This window comes from Pterocles gutturalis, unplaced genomic scaffold (genome assembly GCF_000699245.1).
Source record: "Pterocles gutturalis isolate BGI_N339 unplaced genomic scaffold, ASM69924v1 scaffold3239, whole genome shotgun sequence".
Taxonomy (NCBI): domain Eukaryota; kingdom Metazoa; phylum Chordata; class Aves; order Pterocliformes; family Pteroclidae; genus Pterocles; species Pterocles gutturalis.
In genome coordinates this window covers 1-18,224 of record NW_010130316.1, presented here as the reverse complement: position 1 = coordinate 18,224, position 18,224 = coordinate 1, and the positions used below count along the sequence as shown (strand labels likewise).

The following is an 18,224-nucleotide window of genomic DNA, read 5'->3' as shown; positions in this document are numbered from 1 at the left end:
GTGCACACCCAGGGCCCCACACACGCGTGTGCACACCCATGGCCCCGCCACACGCACGTGTGCACACTCAGGGCCCCGCACACACATGTGCACACCCAGGGCCCCGCACACACGCGTGTGCACACCCAGGGCCCTGCCACACACGCGTGTGCACACCCACGGCCCCGCACACGCATGTGCACACCCACGGCCCCGCACGCCGGCTGGCACGCTCCCTGGCGCACACTCGCGCCTGCACACCTACCTACCGTCCTCCTTCCACAAAAGAGGTTTAGTTCATTTCCTGCGAGAGGAGGAGGTGGCAGAGCAGGCAGCTCGAAGGCTGCAAATTCCTCGGCCACGTATCTCGCCTCCCCTCTCCTTTCCTCTGCGACATTGCTGTTGCTTTGTGTTTTGGTTTGGTTTGGGTTTTTTTCGTTAGGAACACAGGCATGCCTTGTGCTGTGGTTTGAAGCATTTTTTTCTTTCCCCCAAGCTGTCCCGTTCTTGCCCCCAGCCAACCCCAGGAAGCTTGTCTTCGTGCATATTGACAATTCCCCTGAGCTGGAGCAAGGCTTTTCCAAACCCTGAGCAGTATACCTGGTATTTCAAAGGGACATCGCTGTCAAGCATCCAGCTTGTCACAGAACTGTGGGCTGGAGCCACTAAAGCAGCAGGTGGTACCAAGGGGTGTTAGGTTAGTCCTCAGCTCTCCTAAACCAGAGTTACTTTCCCTCATGAGTAACTAGGACAAGCACAGGAGAGGCAGAGAATCTTTCTGTTCCAAAGTTATTTGGAGCTTGCAGGCTCTCCCTTATTTTCTTCAAGGTAGGTAGTATTACTTCTCCTGTGTCATGGACAGAGACCTTCAAGGCAGTGAGTAAGATCTTACTCTTTCCAGCTCTACAGCAAAGCTGTGGGGTGGGTTTCCTAGTTCGCTCAGAGCATCCTGGTGCAGTGTTGTGGCTGGGTTAGACCTGCTGCTGACACAGGAGGGAGTCGAGCTGGCTCTCCTGTTCCTTTGCCTGACACTGCAGGCATAAAAGGGTAGTATCAATCAGAAACTGTGCCTGAAAGCAAGTCGATTTTTGTGTAAATCTAAATAGGGGAAATCCTGTGCACGGAGATTTCAGGACCTGGTGGGTGGAGTGCAGAATGCATGGAGAGAAAGTCCGCTTTTGCAGAACATTTCCCAAGGCATCCAAGGACTCTCTCAAACCCACAAAGCCTGCCCTAAAACCACAGCTGCAGCAAAAGAGGAAGAGTCCGCAGCAGAACTCTGAGCGTATTAAACCTTGCAAAATAGGTCTCTTTCTGTGGTGGCGGGGTTTGTTCAGCATGGGAGCTAAAAGTGAAAGCAGCGTGCCAGAATGCGGAGCAGGGGCGGTGATTTCAGGCAGGGCCAGCAGTGTCAGGGCTGGATTGCGTGGAGGAGCGGCCCGCAGCGGTGGCTTTGCGAGGAGAATGACCAGTCTTCCCAGGCCCTGATGCAGCAGAAGCAAAGGAGACTGGCTGGTGTGTGAGCCACAGCGGTAAATTCAGCAAGAATGTAAATGGGAGAGTGAAACATCAGCAAGAGAGCACCAAGAAAGAGGGTGCAGATGAAAAGATGCCCAAGTGGTGCAGGGTGCATAGGCCAAAAAGAGCATCATTTCCATGTGTCACTAAGGAAGAATGTAAGAAAAGAAAGTAAGAAGAGCACGTTAAAATGTAGCCAGCTATCTAACACGCTGGTACCATCTTTGCTCTTGTCAGTTCTGACATAACCTGGTGCAGCCGCTGCTGAGTTTGGAGTTGTACAGACTCCCATGAAGGCGGTGTTCAAGGCTGGCCCCGGTGAGACTCTACCTGAGGTGGCTGCATTCCTGTGCATTGAGTCAGGAGCTCAGAGTTAACTCTTTCGAGGACGCAGGGCCTTTGCTGAGCAGGTGTGAGTCCCTCATGGACAGCTTTGCTGGAGCTGGAACGATGCTGGCCAAAGGGATCTCTCTAAAGAAAGGAAATTCAAGGAGCCTGTGCCTGGATACAGTGTCTGTAAGAGCTGTTGCTTCATTTGGACAAGCCTCTGGCCCCCAGTCCTCGTGCGTACTTTGTGAAGGTGCCTATGGTATGGTTTGCAGACAGAGCTGCATATTTTGGCTGCTGCAGGTATCTAGCTTCACATTTCCATTCTTGGGACATGACTGTGTCCAAGGCCTGCGCTAGCACGGACTAATAGGTTGCTACAACCCTGTGTGAGGGAGATAAATCCCCCCTTAACTGAGTGGCAGAGACCCTAAGCCGCTGAGTTAAGCAGGTGTAGAGCTTATTCTAGATCTCAGGAGTCTGTAGCTCCTGGGCACAGTGGACTTGCCTCCTGGATCACATTAGAAAGCACAGAAGGAAATGCAGACAATGCAGCGGGGGAACTTTTCTTTGCATCTTTCCTGGACAGAAGCATCGCCTCCATTCCCATCACTTGCAGGACCAGCTGTGGTTTCTGGCAATGCCAGACACAGCCATCACCCTCTGGGTTCCTTTTCCTTTTATTGTCACTCTGGAGAACAAGACTCCTGTTAAAAAGCGTGCAAGTGTCACTGAGAGCCAGCTCTATTATTCACCAGCCAGTGAAGCAAGACAGGCATACTCTCCCACAACCTAGGGATGCCCCTCTAATCTGTTGCCAATGGGGCTGTCTTTAATGGGATCAGACCCTGCCCTTTTCCACATCCCAGTGGGACAACACCTGCCCACCAGAGAACAAAGAGGAAACCTGTTGTGATGGGAAAAAAGACTAAGTTCTCCCCAGAGAGGCAGCGAGGCCATTTGATTGAGAGCATCTTTCTCCCAGCCAGCTGGTTTGTTAGCAAAACCACCAACTAAACTTAATTTTTATGCAAGAGGGAAAATCTGTGTGAAGCAAATGCTACAAGTCTGGTTTTACTCACCTAATAAACCATGAGAAATCTGGGGAAATCATTGCAGAAAAAGACTGTAGGAGCAAGAGGGAAAATATTTCTGCCTAAAACTGGTTTAAAAGGTAAATTCAGAGCAATATTTGAAATGCTGCAGCAGAGGGATCTAACTAGACGCTTCATCTCTAACTTGTCTTCCTCAAAAGACACAGCGGTTACCCATTGCTGCACGTTTCTCTCAAGCCCCAGTCTTTGCAGAGCTGCTCCATCCCAGCCAGGCAGGTCTCATTCCAGCTGTGCCTTCTGCATGAATGTCCTTTGGAGACTGACCGTCCCACCACGTGTGCACATCTGCCCCAGCAGTGCCCTTCATCTGGAGCACTCCCAGCCCTGGGGCACGGAACTGGGACAGGACCAGCCAACCCCCATCTCTGCCCCAGCGGAGCCAAACTCCAAATCAGACCGTGCCTTTCCCTCTGTCCATTTCTCAAATTAGAGACCATAGGCTTGGTGCTGGTGCTTATCCCATATCTGCCCGGAGCAAAACTGGCATATGAGCATAGGTGCAGGCTCCAAGGGGGTCAGAATAACGCTATCTATGACTCAGGGGCCACTTTGTGGTACGTGGGTCATTAGCCCTGCCCAGAGCTGGAGTGGAAGGACTCAGGCATGCTTGGATGTGTTTGTGCATCCCAGTTTCTTTGGCAGTTTTGCGATTCTGGCAGAAGTGTAATTGAGAGCAAAGCTTTATCCCAGTGGATGCAGCACGTAGCAAGAAGTTCACCTTCAGTTAGAGAGGATCTTAATATGACCTTCCGTAAAAAAAGGGGCATTGTTTTGAGTTGTTAAACAGCTGCTGTGTTCCACCCCACTAATGGTTGCAATTCAGTAGTGAATAATATAAGCCTTAGATAAACAGCCGGTAACATAATTTGGGATCTTTCCTGGTGGGGGGAAGCAGGCAAGTTACTCTACAAAAATAAATTATTATTCTCTCTGCCTAGGAAATGAAGTGTTCTCCTTTTCATCACCAAGTGGGCTGTCGCACAAGATCTCTTCCCACCCTTGTGTGCTGGAAGCAGCCCAAAGCCGCTTGTGGTACACTCTTGCTACCTTCACCTTCGTAGGAAGCACGAGGCGGTTTTAGTTTGGATTCATGCATCTTCTCTCTTTTCTCCTCCACTCCTTGTCTGCTTCTCCATCCCACCCCCAATCTCCTTCATAACCCTCCCAAAATGCCCGTCTGCTGTTCTGCACAGGCACGGGCACCATCTTCCTTGGAGCCGCGGCAATGTAACTGCAGGAGAAGCAAAAGTTTCCCTAAACCACTCCCTCCTGCAGAACGCCCAGTGTCCGCTCGGTACACGCTGTGTCTGCCTGTGCTGGGGCAGGACTGAAAAGCCTTGGGTCTTGGCCTCCATCGGATGAACAATTTCCCGTTGAAGGTTACTCACTTCCTGTTTTCTGTATTTAGACAATCTGGGCTCATAGGGAGGCTTTGATTTGCTGTAAACTTCAGCTGGTTTAAATGTTAAGTCGCGGGAGACCGAGGTGGGGGGAGGAGGGGAAAGGCCTGGAGACAAATTAGGGCTATTTAATACGGCAACTGTGTTCTCTCGCAGTTTTCTAGTGACCATTAGTGCATGTGAAAGGAAGGTCAGGGGCTGACAGCATGGGAGATGGAGAAAGGGCAGCTTCACAATGGGCTGGGGCTGGCGGCTGTGCGTGCAGGCGTGTGCGTGTGCACGGGGCTCTGTGCGAGTGCTCAGCCGTCGGGAGCAGCCGGGTGATGCACTCCGGTGACTAATCTCTCCAGTGTGTCATTTTTGCCACAGACAGCTGGATGGAGAGGCTAATGGCAGCAATGGCAGGGAGGAGCCTCTAACCTGGAGAGGAGAGCGCTGTGCCCTTTCCCTGTGCCTATCAGTACACACCATGCACTGACATTTGTTAGAACTTGCCCAGAAGTCTGATAGACTGGAGCGAGTCAACACTTGTACGTAGCTGACAGGGCAGGTCGTGGCTATTTCATGCCTGTTTTGCAAGGGGAAACTGAGGCATGGAGCGTTGTGACTTTGCTTGTTATCAGAGAGTGAACGTGTGAGGGACTGGGGTGAGTCCTGGCACCAGTCAGGCAGTGGTCTGTCTCCAGAGACGTGCTGCTTCATGAAGAACGTTTTCCCTGTGCTGGTGGGAGTTACGCTTGGATAGAGAAAAATAGTGCACAGCCCGGAATGTCTGCGGGCGCAAAGCTTACGTGAACGGTTTTGGTCTGTTCTTTTTTGTTCATCTACTTCTCTTCTAACATATTAACTCTCCAAATGGGGTGCTTTTACTTCCAAATCTTACAAGGGTCTCCAAAAAAGAAAAGAAAAAATATAGTAGATGGACTGAAATACAGCAGGAGATAGTAAATTAATCTGAATTTTCTAGCAAATTCCAGTAGGGATTTCCAGGGGCACCCTGAAATCACTCTAGCTGTATAACCTGCTACCAGAATGCCAACGTGGACAGTCGGGAGCAAATGAAAGAAACAGAGAGAAAAAAAAATCACAACCAAAACAGCTAACCTAATGCTCTTGTGTCCCAGGTAAGGCAATCTGCTGTGCCGTCCGCCTGATGGAGAGCAGGCAGAGCTGAGCCAAGCTCCAGAGGAAAGTAAAAGCACTGGGGAAGACTTTGATGAAGCATTGAAGTGTTTAGGAGAAACAAGGGTTCATGTTCACGCTCTGGCATGGATAGGCTCAACTCCAAATGATTTATACGTGCTCTTGACCCTCCTGAGCCAGAGCCAACTTTCCTCCAAATAACTCCCTGGAGCCCAGAGTGCAGAACTACAGGGAGAGGCACGGGAGCGGGATACAGGCAGGTAGCTGTTTTCTCCCTGGCATTGCCACATGGGCTGGGTTAACGTTATACTTCCCTGATTCAGTTTTTATAGACCAAACAGTAGCAGTTCCCTTCCTCAATGGTATGTTGAAGCCTTTCCCTGAAGGAGGGGTTAGTTCTCTTTTGTGTCACTACCTGCTGGATGTTTCTTCTGCTGTATCTCCTACCCTACGATTGCATTTGGTGCTCAGAAATGCAACTTAGTTCTTATTGCAAATGCAGTGTAGTTCTTCATGCAGTCTCTCCCATGAGTTTCTTCTGATGGGCCCCTTGACCTCCCAGCAGCACCTTGGTGCAATCTGAGCCCTGGATTTAGGATGAGCTTTGGATCTGACAGAGGCATATCAGGCTCAGTCAGGAGCGACTGCAAAGCCGGCACCGCGGAGAATTGCACCCAAAGCTGTTCAAGCAAATGGTGTCTCTGAATCGGCACCAGCCGGCTGCCCTGGTGCTGAGGTTTGATCTGTTAGATCCAGAGCAGCCTGGTTTGAACTCATATCACCATGCTTAAAGAACAGTCACTTAATCTCACTTAGAAATGTTTACTTGTGAGGACCAGATGGCCCAGGGAGTTGGGCTAAACAAAGCATTTTACTTCTAGGTCACGCTTTCTAATCCTGTCCAGGTTGGTGATAAATGAACATATTCACCTGATAGCTACTTTTGGCTTCAGTTTTGGTGTGTTTCAGGCTGGTTTCCAAGGGGAGATGTCACACCACAAAATCTTCCTCTGTGCCCTGCCACAGTTGGTGCTGATTTGACTGTCTCTGCGGAGAAGCCGAAGATCAAATGCTCCATGGCGCCAGACTGTTTTCTTTTGCAGCCTGCAGGTAAGAGGAAGTTGTCCTGTGTCTGGCTCCTGCTCTGTGGATGGACAGGATTTCAGTTTGCAAAGCTGCCAGTCCAACCCCTTCCACCAACGGGAAATTAATTTAAAAAATAGGGAAATGTTTAATTGCAGTTGACATATAGGCACTCTCTGCTCTGAACTTCACACGCAATCACAGATAACAGCATCGAAATTAATGCCTGCTTCCCACTTGTCCTGCTATAAGCAATAAACGTTTGGCAAGTCAGTAAATAACAAAATTCTCATGTGGCCATCTACAGGTCACCAGGATACTTAAGAAGTTTGCGTTAATTATACCATGTTTGCCATCAAAGAGGGGATATTAACCCTTTTGAGCTGCTGCAGGAAAGCAGTGGAGTCAGCTGGAAGTAAGTAAATGAAATCTTCTCACTGAAAGTGCAACCTTTGCAAAATTTAAAAAAAAAAAATAAAAATGTTTGAGGCAAAAACCTCACTGGACATCATGGAAAATACGGTACCTTTTCAGCTTTCCTTTTATTTATTTTGTATTTTGACATCAAACACTCCCTGTAACCTAATCTTCTTGGCTTTTGATGTGGCCGTGGAGACATGACAATTAAGCACGGCTTAAAACAATAATCCCAACACTGGGAACTAAAGGCAAGTAATGTCAGGGTTCCACCCTCACAAAAAGCCTGTCCCCCAGTGTTTGGTGGTAGTGAAAGGACCGTAAATCCCAATTTGTTGCCTCTATAGCTGCTCTGTGCTTACACTTTACGTTGAACTTTCCACACTTGCTCCATTTCCATTCCCTGCTGTTTGTTTTCCTTCCGCCGTGCAAAACGTCTGGAGACAAACACGATACACACGTTGCAGAGAGATGGTTTGATCTTTCACAGATTAGTGCCACCTGACAAACACGGGATTATTTCTTATCTGCGCTGCAGGAACTGCTGAAGACCCCGCTCTGAAGAGGCACGCTCCCCTGGGTGCCCCCCCTGAAAAGCTGGCGGATTCTGGCCCGGATTCTGTGAGCAGATCAGACCCAGCCGGTGAAATGCCTGCAGAGAAGCAGCACCAAGGCAAGCCCTCATCAAAGTCTGAACAAGGGTGTAAATGTGCAACCAAAGCAAATAGCTTGATTATTCTCAGTTATTTTAAAGTGATGTTAGTTCTCGTGTTCTCTCCTCGTCTCGGCTATTCCAATAGGGGAAGAGAGGGGCTGAGTGTAGTTAGAACCCCATTTTAAACCTGTCTGAAAACGAACATTTCTTTTGAAATTAAGCTTGCATGGTATGCTATAAACTGCTTTTTTTTTTTTTTTTTTTTAATAAATGGGTGTTTGCACTAAGCCTTGCTAAACAAGGTAGAGAGATGATTAACTCATCTGAAATGATGCGGGATGGTCCCGGCTGCTTTCTTCAGCACATCCAGAGCTGCTGCGGCTCCTCGTCATTCGCAAGCAGGGCTGGGGAGGAGGCACGGTTAAAGAGAAGCAGTGACAGAAAGGGCTGGAATTTGCACACACACACTGAAAAAGGAACTCAGGTTATTTTTTTTCTTAATGAGTAAGGAGTTATCCCCAAGTTAGTTTCCACAGAAGTGAGATGCAACTCCCAGGGGGGCCAAAGGAGGAAACCCAAAGTTCATTAGCAGTTTTCTTGAAAATACTGTTTTAGTAGCAGCAGCACCCACCCCTACGCGTGGCAGGGGCACTTTGCAAGGCTTCGCTTGACTCTGTAAGGCCCCAAGGAGTTCCTTGGGTGGGTCTGACTCAACCGGTGATGAAAGCAGCCACAAAGTTTTGGCCACGGGAGAGCTGTCTGGGAAGCACTCCCCTCCATCCTCACATCCCAGCCCGCGTGCGCACCCCCCTGCACCCCCAGCTGCACCCCTTCTTCCCAGGACAGCGCTGAGCAGCTCCGGGCTTCCTTGCTCCCTTCACGGCACCACTGGTGATGCCAAATGGTAAGAAACAGGTTTCGAAGCTGGCGGTGTTGCCTGCTGGAGCAGTGCAAGGACCTGCGGAGAACTTTGCCCAGTCTAATACCGGCCCTGCCTTAAAACCCAACAGGCAGCTGGCTGCTTCTCTGCCTTTATAGTGCTTTTAAAAATCGTTTTTAATTGAAAAGTATTTATCCAAACACTTAAAAAAAAAAAAAAAAACAACCCAAAAGTACAACAACAAAAAAAAAAAGTCCAGAGAAACCGCAGTTCATCATCTGCGGTGTGGCTGATTTTAAACTGATGTAGAAACTTCAGTAGCTTAACTGCATGACCTCCTCACCCCAAAACAACAGCGCAGAATGAGCTTTTGTACCTGTGCTTTTTATACTAAATCATTCACCAACTACTTTTTTTTGTCCTAGGCTGGTAGGTTTTTGAAATATCAATAGACCGCTCTGCATAAAGTTTAAGCTAGTCATTCCACTGGTAACAATGAGGACGATAATTTTTCCTCTCTCCCTGTTAGAAGCAGCCTTTATGACATGAAGCTGGGCACGGGTACTTTCACAAAAAGGGTATTTTATTATTCTTAGCAATATTCACCTTGAAGGAATATGAGGAAAGCATACACTTTTTACAGACAATATATAAACATGTTGTACATAATTAACAATAACTTAGTTCACTAATCCAAAAATAAGCAAAATAAAAAAATTAAAATAAAAACAGAAAATACTGCAGAATTTTTATGCTGATACAAGTACAAAATAATTTAAATCTCGACTGCCGTTGTCTATGCTGCAGTGACTGACAATATATTGCACTTTGTCAACTGTATCAGTAATCCCTGTCTTCCACCCACATCCCTTCCCCGCCCCCGTGCCCAAATCCTACAGAAATTTGAGTTGGGTACAAATAATGTACAACTGTACCATTGTAAAAGGTAAAAAGTTAAAAGGACGCAATTTTTTACCGCAGTAGATTAAAAATTCTGATAATTTCTCCCAACTAATTTAGTTTCCTGTTAATTTCCACTTCTTTACAAAGTGCACCTATATGCCTATGCAGACCAGAAAAAGGAGGAAACCAGAACTTTCGTGGCTGCTCGGTTCTTAATTCATTATCAAATATTTGAATTACATGTTTAAAAAAAAATTAATGTACATCTATTTTTATTTTTGTTGTGTTTTTTTTTTCTTTAAAGCAGGACTTTTGCAGTAAAGATACAATTGGCTTGATCAAAAAAAAAAAAAAAAAAGAAAAACCCCAACAACAAAAAAAGTTAAAAATTAAAAAAAAAATAAAATAAAAAGCTTGTCACAGAGTTAAGCTTACGTGGTTTACATTATCAAACCCCTCTGTTCATTGGGGCATTTTCATCAGAAGTATAGCTAAATATGTACATTGTATGTTATATTGGAGCTTGTGTTCACGAGAGGCATCGGATCATAACAATCAATAGAATACACTTCACATTGGCAATAGCTTTTTTTTCGGTCATTTACGTACAATATGGTTTAATAATGGGAGGTTTAAAATTTCTCTTTCTTTTTTTTTTTGTTTTTGTGGTTTTTTTCATATAAAATACACTACGGAAAACGGACGTTCCCCTTAGAACGATGCTTTCCCTTGTCTCATCAGCTGTCGCTGTGTCTGGGATTTGACGGATGTGTGAAGCTCAAACTGATTGTCTCTCTCTTTCCCCTCTCCAGTGATCTCAACCTCATTTCTGCTCTTCCTCCTCCCTGTGAAGTCCACCGGGGCCTGGATGCCCGAGACAGCAGGCGCTGGGTGTGGACGTGGTGGCCAGGCTGCTGGGAGTTTACCCAAGCAGCTCATCTGCATTTTTAAGCGACAGCTGCCCAACACAACAGAACTAAATGCTTCAACCTCTAAAGTCTGAGAGTTGGATGGTTTTGTATGCCCTTGTGATGGTTTTTGCTGTGCTAGAAGTTAGCTGCAACACCGTTTGGTAAACGCCTGTATCTTACCCCTCGCTAGTGCAGGATTGCCTTCCCCAGAGTTTTCTTTTTTTCCAAAAGTTTGTCTGATCTAGCTGGCTGTTCTGAGGAATAATAGGGTAGGTGGGAGGGGGGCTGGTTTTTTAAATAAATCTTTCACGTTAGGGAAAAAAATGAAATTGTGTCAAAATAATCATCATCTTGGGCACATTAAAATCCTGGATTATGGATACATTTTTGCTTTGCTTGCCCCCCCGCCTCTGATCTTTTCCCCCTTCCTAGTAGATATTTTGGTATGGAAGATGGATGGAGCTAATCCAAGGGGGCTGCTGACTGTGTTCCCCCTCCGCCCCCAGGTTTGAAGGCAGGTTTTCTTACAGGGTAGCCATTGTAAACAACAGCACAAAAACATGCTATCAGAGGGGTTGAGGCTTTGTGTGGAAAACAAGAGTAAAATAAATATGACTTTGTGTTTGATTTCATTTTAAAAATTATGTTTTTATAAAGATGTCCTTTTTTTTTTTTTTCCTCTTTTTTCCCCATCCCAAACAAAGTCCGCGATAGAAATCCAGCATGTCTGGCTTCCAGTGAGCCGATTCCATCCTGGGAAGCTGCTTATATCTCTTTACAATATTCACAGTAATAACAAAGAGAGAAAGGAAAGCCAGTTCCAAGCCTTTTCCTTCAGCTTCTGCCACGTTTTGCTTCCTGCTGGACCGGTAAGTATCAAACAGGTGAGTTCTTTTTCCTTATACCTGAGGAGGCAAAGTGCATTACAGGCACCACTACACGTTTCTGCAGAAGACCCATCATTTGCAAGGTTTGAGTCCAGCATTAAGAGTTAAACCACATGGGAGCAAAGATCCCCTTTTGCCATCCCTACACTCTCCTCTTGGCAGAACAGTTTCTTACTTGGTGTCGTCTTAGGCAAAGCCCCATGTTCGTAATCTCTGCGTGGGTCTCTTGGTCATCGAGTTTTATCCCATGGCTGTAACCATGCTGGACGGGTGTGGGTGTCCAAATGAGATGCTGGAAGATGGGTGGATGGGGGTAGGTGTCGGTAGGATGTGTCCAGAGTGGCTGAAAGGTGGCAAATGCCCCATGGGTGCCATGTGACTAGCAAGGGCGGCAGCGCTGAAGGGAGATGATTTCTCCTGCATGCACTTGGACAGTTCCTCAAAGCACTCGGAGCCTTTCTTGCTTTTCTTTGATTTGTTGGACATTTTCCTATTCCTGGTCTGAATTCCTTCCTTTTTCATGGTCAGAGGCCTGTTCACCTGCAAGAAATGAGAAAATCAGGCTCATGCAGACAAAATGACCTTATTGTGCAAAAATGAAAATATTTGGACAGCCCCCATGTGTTTTTCCTGCATGGAGACCTTTTTCTGGCCAAAAGAAAATGGTGTTTCTCTCTGCAGAACTTGTTTATATTGATTTGTTTAATAAAACCACACACACAAAAAACCCCCAGACATGAAAAACAAATTGAACTGAATTTGGCAGCTGATGAGTCTCTTTCCCGAAGTCCTCATTCATTTCCTAATAGAAGAGATCAAACCAGGAGGCACACGTTGACCCAAATTCAGTCCTAAGACATGAGGAATCTTGTACCACTAACCTCTGTTACTTACAGTTTAAATAACATTCCAACATGTCAAGGGATTCCTGTTTAGGATTGTAACAAAAAATTGTAATAAAACAAAGCCTTAGATATTATTATTTTTTTTAATCACAATGAAGATGCCCCATTGGGATTAATTTTTGCACAGAGGCCATTCCAAATGGGCTCTGTGTTTCTGGAGCACACAAAACACGCTTAGTTAAAACCAAGTGTGGTAGCTCTATTTTGCCTGATTTGCCGAAGCGTTAGAAGCCAAGCTAATACATTGTAATGTCACTGAACTTAGCATCACTATGCTGACAAAGAATGGCTGTCACTTCCCAGGGGAACCTTAGAGACAGGGGAAGGAATAAAACAACAACCAAAACCCTGAAAGCAATAAAAGCCTGGTGTACACCATGCAGTTAAGACATCAATCCCAGCTAGGCAAGCAGCGACACATGAGATGAGTAAATACTCACATTGTGCAATTTATAGTAGAGTCCGCAGGCATTACAAACTGGGTCCCCGTTTGCATTGCGTCGCCATAAGGTCGTGGTGGTGGTCTGACAGTTGGCACAACAAGTCCCTGCTCTCCTAGCCGCTGACTAACCAAAAGAAAAAGAAAATTAAAAATGGATCAGCAGGAGGAGGGAGAGCATGAGAAAGGTCAGGTTGGACTCAATATTTAGGTTGGGTAGAACTAGTTACTGAGATTTTACAGAGCATCAGGGCTGAAGGAGAGATGTTAGTTTTACGTTTGTGGCTGTTAGGTTTTTGTTTAAATTCAAATATTCTCCTGTGCAGACGGCAGCTTCAAGCCCCATGGCATCATGTGTGCAGGGGATGTAAGGAGAGAAACAATGCACCTCTGACTCCACAAACAAAAATTTTAGGGGGGAAACAACATCCCATTTGTTTAGGTTTTCCCTTTGCAGGATTCTATAATGTGTCATGAAAACGCATTTACCTTTTTTTGCCTTTTTTTTTTTTTTTAAATGACTGATTTAGTTTGTGCCAATGTTGGGACTGGGTTTGTAAAGAGGGAATTATTTTAAAGAATGTGATTTTTACCTGTACTCTGGCCCTTTAAAGATGGACACAAAAGAAAACTCAACCGCATTGCTTAAATGGATGCAGTATTTATCAGAGCCATCACTGAAAATTCAGTTTCCATTTACAAGTGAAAGGGACAAAACAAAACCGGCTCCAACTTTCTTTAAATATTTAGCAAACCAAATTTCATGCCTTGCAGCAATGATTCGTGCTGACCCGTCTGCCACCTCTGTCCCTACTCAGTTCCTTGGCTGACAAGCCCTCAAACAACTGTCTTGAAAAAAAAAGAAAAAAGAAAAAAGAAAAAAAAAAATCCACCAACCACCCTTTCTAAAACTATTGTACTGCTGAAACCAAGGTGGGGGGAAAGAAAAATGCCCAAACATATACCCAGCTCCCAAAACAAGAACAGGAAAAGTAGAACAGCAGGCAGCCAGTAATTTCTGGATGGGCCCTTGTCTAGCAGACCCCACAATACACCCTTTGTGCAAGCATGCTATCATATAAAGCGTTACCGATGGACTAATTGCACCCTGCATTTTGGAAAATAATTTTGTATTAGAAAGCTTCAGCCCTGCCTCTGGAAGCGGGCAAAGCACAGTCCATTTTGTGCAATTGGATTAAGGCTGAGCACTCGGTATTTTCTTTCCTTAAATTAGCAGAGTTTACTTTCGAATGCGTATCAATCGTGGTAATTTCCCCAGGGCCTTGCTCCCTGGATACTTCTGCAATTAGCCACCGAGAGCCACGGGGCGAAGCAGCAGCAAAGCTCATGGTAATGCGTGTGGGGCATCTCGGAGCCCCGGAGCGGTGGGTTTCCCAAAGGAGAACTCTGTGTGATTCCCTGCCTGTGGCTCCGCTGCCGAGCTGGGTGCCGCTCGAAGCACAGACCCACCCGGCTCCCAAAGGAAGAGCACCCGGTTCTGTTCTCGCTCGCTCCTGATTTACACCATGGCCCTCTGTAACATCCCTAAAGCTGACGGGTGGCTCAGCAGCTTAAGGCAAGAATCAGGCCCTCGGAGACTCATATATTCCAGTCCCTCACTCGCCTGTGAGAACAGGCCAAAGGCAGAGAGAGGGGGTACCCCCTACTGCAAGTACACTCATGCAACCCAAACACAATTAATGCCAGACTTCCCAACACGGCCGTTATTAATCCGATCGCTTTGCTATTGCATGTCAGACGAACAGATTCCCAAAGATGGCCATCTCCGCTCGCCCACAAACAAGCAAACTCCAGTGGAAAAAGGGGCAATAAACAAAGCTGTAAATCAATTAAAACAAAACATGAAACCAGCTAAACTAAAAGAAAACCTCTGTCGTGCCCCCCGAGCCCCTCGCAGTGAGCTGAGCGTACCAGCCTCCCAGCACACAGGAAGGTGGAGACCCGTGTTTGCATATTTGAGATGGCTTGCTGATACCCAGCTATGCTGCTTAACTCCGTGGCCTGTCCCATTCAGCCTGGAAAGCACTTGAGCCTGAGAGACGATAATGTTACACTGTTGTCTTAACATTTTTCTATATGTCAGTCACTTTAGAAGGCAAGTCATTAAGAAGCTTGCATAGCTGGAATTCTGACTCATGACAGAAATCTTCTGTATCCCATCCCAGTGTTAGAGCAGTAATGCCAATTTTCTGCTCTCCAAACCTCATTGAAACGTGCCCACAAATAGCTAAGAGACTTAGGCACCATAAATCACAAAGCTCCAAAAAAATATATTTATTATTCTCAGCATTTTACGCATTATTTGTGGAGTAGAGTGTATTAGAAATTTCAAAACAGCAAGCATGACTGGCAAGGCTTGCCTATAGAAACTCTCTAAAGCTTTTAGAGTCAGGAAACAGATACACAAAGTTTCCTTATCTTTAACGTACAGATATCCGGATAGGAAACTACTACCAGGAGCTTAGAAAGGACATTTTTTTAAAACCACTCAAATGAAAATACAAAGTATAGGTGACTCCATGGAAAAATAATAGGATTTTTTTTTTTTAAACAGTAGGGGATTGTCTGGAGAGGGAACCAATATTAATATTGCCAGAGAATATAAGAGTGAAAATTACTTCATGGCTTTTACACAAATAATTATTAAGTTGGGAGCAGTAGCTTTGACTCATCTGATTTGTTTTGCTTTTTGGAGCTGGAACTTTTTTTTAGTACATGGTGGAGGACATTCGCGTTCATAACCCTTTCACTCCCAGTCTGTGCCCCAAAACATCCCAAGAGGCCAAATAAATGAGGAATTAAATTAAAAGCTGTCATCCGAGGATAAACGGGGAGACGGATACACGATATCCCGCATGCATTGTGAGCGGCAGGGAGGCTCGGGACAGAGGTGTGCTCGGTGGGCTGCGGTGGTCCGTGCCGGGGATGCCAGGGCTGGGGGTGGAGGAGGGGGATCTTGCCCCGAGGCACAGCAGTGACCTCGATGGGACTGACCCCCGTGTACAGTACAGCTCGGCTCCGCGCAGGGGCTGAGCAGGGATGAGACCCGTTTGACTTCTGCCTGCGTGTGGTCCCTTTGCCTAATTTATCCCCAAAGCCAGGAGAAAGAGAGACACCTACCAGCCTTCGTTTAGGTTTAATGAGAGGTCGGTTTTGACCGTTCATTTTGTGGTAGAGCCCGCAGGCGTTACACAGGTAATGCCCGGTGCCGTCTCTTCTCCAGAGAGGGGTAGCAGTTGCTCCACAGTTCACACACTCTCTGCCTTCTAAATGGAAACACGAAGAAACCGGAATTCTTTCTTTAAAAACAAATTCACAAAATCTTTTTGCATTGTCCTTTAGGCATTTTCCAGAAGTCAAAACAGCGTGTTAAAATTCAAACACAATCAGCCAGCAGTGACATCTACAGCACATGCAGCAAGGAGCTCAGCGGTCTGAGAACGCCCGCACTCCAGTGAGTATTTTATGTCATGATCAGAAATAGGCAGTTCTCTCTGCAAGGTGAGAAAGAGTGACACTCTTATTGTGTCAGCTGGAAGTTATCGTTCCAGTAACGAGAACTCCCTTAAGCTGCGCCGGGCACTGCTCCCCTCCCGGGTCTGCTGCACTCCGAGGGTCAGATCCTGGGTTGTTCTGCCACAAACACACACCGACACATGCACACAAACACACATCCCCACAAACACACAGCTTGGTAAGGAGTCAAAGGAAGAGGTTTTGTAGAATTAAACCTAAGCAAAAAGACCTCCTGTTCTGTGCTCACTTTTTTTGTTGCAAATGCTACGGGAGGAGACAGTAAAGCCGAGCAGACTGGGAATGGATACAGAATGCCAAAGGCTGTTATGAATTTTGTTCCAAAGGCAGAAAAACACTATTAATGCTGATCTTTGAGAAAGTTCAGTTTCAGCAAGCACTCTGGAAATTACTGTAAAAAACAGGCTTTGAGTTGTTTTTTGTTTCTGTAATTTTTTTCAACAATACAGTTTGGATTTTGGACGGAGCAGTTTACCTTATTACTGCTTCATTATTAGTTTTAGTAGCACAACATGGGGAACACGGCATTGTCGAATGGCTGTATTACAACCCGGCACGTAACTCCTAGATATCTGTAGATATCTGTTTCTGCCTCAGAAAGCTCTCTGCTAAAAGTTCATTTGCCTCTGATGGTTCGAGGGCAGGTCTGCTTAATATAGAAATCGCTCTTAATATAGTTTATGCAAATCCTACAGTATTTAACTGGAGAGGAAATTCTTTTTGCTAATAACTGAAGCAGGCCATGTCGAGTTCAGCGGGGCTTGTGTCTCCTTTAATCTAGGGAGTGGGTGGCTTTTAAACAACACAGTCTAGAGTGAAAAATGAGGGGAGCTCTGCGGCGCTGCATTTGGAGCTTTTGTCCCTCCTAGGGCAGGAAGCTGCAGGAGTCGTCGTGTCGTGAGTCTTAGTTTTCCTACAAAAACACTAAGTGGTCACGAACTTTCCCCAGTTCCTCGCACAGGGGGCTCCCTTACAGAAAAAAAAAAAAAAAAAAAAGACCAACCATAAAACAAAAAAAAGCTCCTTACTTCCCCCACCTAATAAAATCATCGGCAAGTACAGGACAAAAATGAAAAAGCTACTTGAGATCCCTTTATCTTCAGAGACGTGGGGCTTGAATCTTGCTTCCAAACCCGGGAGGCTCGGGCTCATAATAGCCTTTCCTCACTACTCTCTGCACTACTAAAAAAATACATATACATAGTAGCAATTGCATTTAAATAATAGCAGAGGGAGAGTGTTTTTCCCCTCAAGAGGAGCTATTTGAAACAGAGCTGACAAGCTTGTAAAATAGCTGATATTTGTGTCGCAAAACTACTCCTAAGAGATCGCATTTCTAAATTGTCTGCTTTAAAAATAAATGCATGTGATGTGTTCATAAGCAGAGATGTGCAATGATATATAAGAATACTCACACAAAAGCACATATAGCCATTTATTTTTAAAGGGCTATCTAAACCCAATCGCAATACACCAGATTTCATTTCCTTCCATGCCTGAGGATGTTAAACCAGGAAGGCTAGTAGAATTACACAAATTGGCTTAATTTGTTTGTCTAGTTGTACAACTAGTGTGATTTCAAAGTGGGATCAAAACTTTGCCCATCACCTAGTTTGCCGATTTAGGACTGCACTTGTAAGAAGAGATGTAAGGAAGGGTTGTGAATAGGGAGAGGATCTGCGGTGGGTTTGGAAGCAGAGTAGGTCTGGTTCAGGACAAAAAAAAAAAAAAAAAGGCAAGCTTATTTTCTAGTTAAAGTTAGACTGGAGTAAGTTAGCGATGACTGGACACCTTAGTCTTTCGCACTGGTATGTAAACTGTATTTGAACTTTAGCTTCTGTAAAATGTGAAGCAAGTAAGGCCCTCTGCGATCTGGAGCAGCCCGGCCGAGTAAGTTTCACTTTCATCCTGCACTGGGGCCTCGGTTCGTGTTAACGAAGAGACATTATGGAAGGAGAAATACCTATCCATAGAAATCCCCCACGTGTCATCCGGGGGGGGGGGGTTATTTACCCACCGGGGGGGGGGGGTTTACTGACCTGGGGGAGCAGAGTCCAGCCTGAGCCCTTCGGCTGGCTGAGGCCAGCTTTTTCTCGGTGGGAAACAT

The 18,224-nt window shown here is 45.9% G+C and overlaps 1 protein-coding gene across 1 annotated transcript; it reads right to left on the bottom strand.

Moving 5' to 3' along the window:
* Positions 1-10,619: 10,619 nt before the first annotated feature.
* On the bottom strand, positions 10,620-15,878 carry GATA2 (GATA binding protein 2). The gene is made up of 3 exons (XM_010080163.1): positions 15,704-15,878; positions 12,564-12,689; positions 10,620-11,758 (listed from the first exon to the last, which is right to left on the bottom strand). Exons 1-3 carry the CDS (start codon positions 15,746-15,748, stop codon positions 11,459-11,461), a joined length of 471 nt encoding a protein of 156 aa, XP_010078465.1. The 5' UTR covers positions 15,749-15,878; the 3' UTR covers positions 10,620-11,458.
* Positions 15,879-18,224: the final 2,346 nt, after the last annotated feature.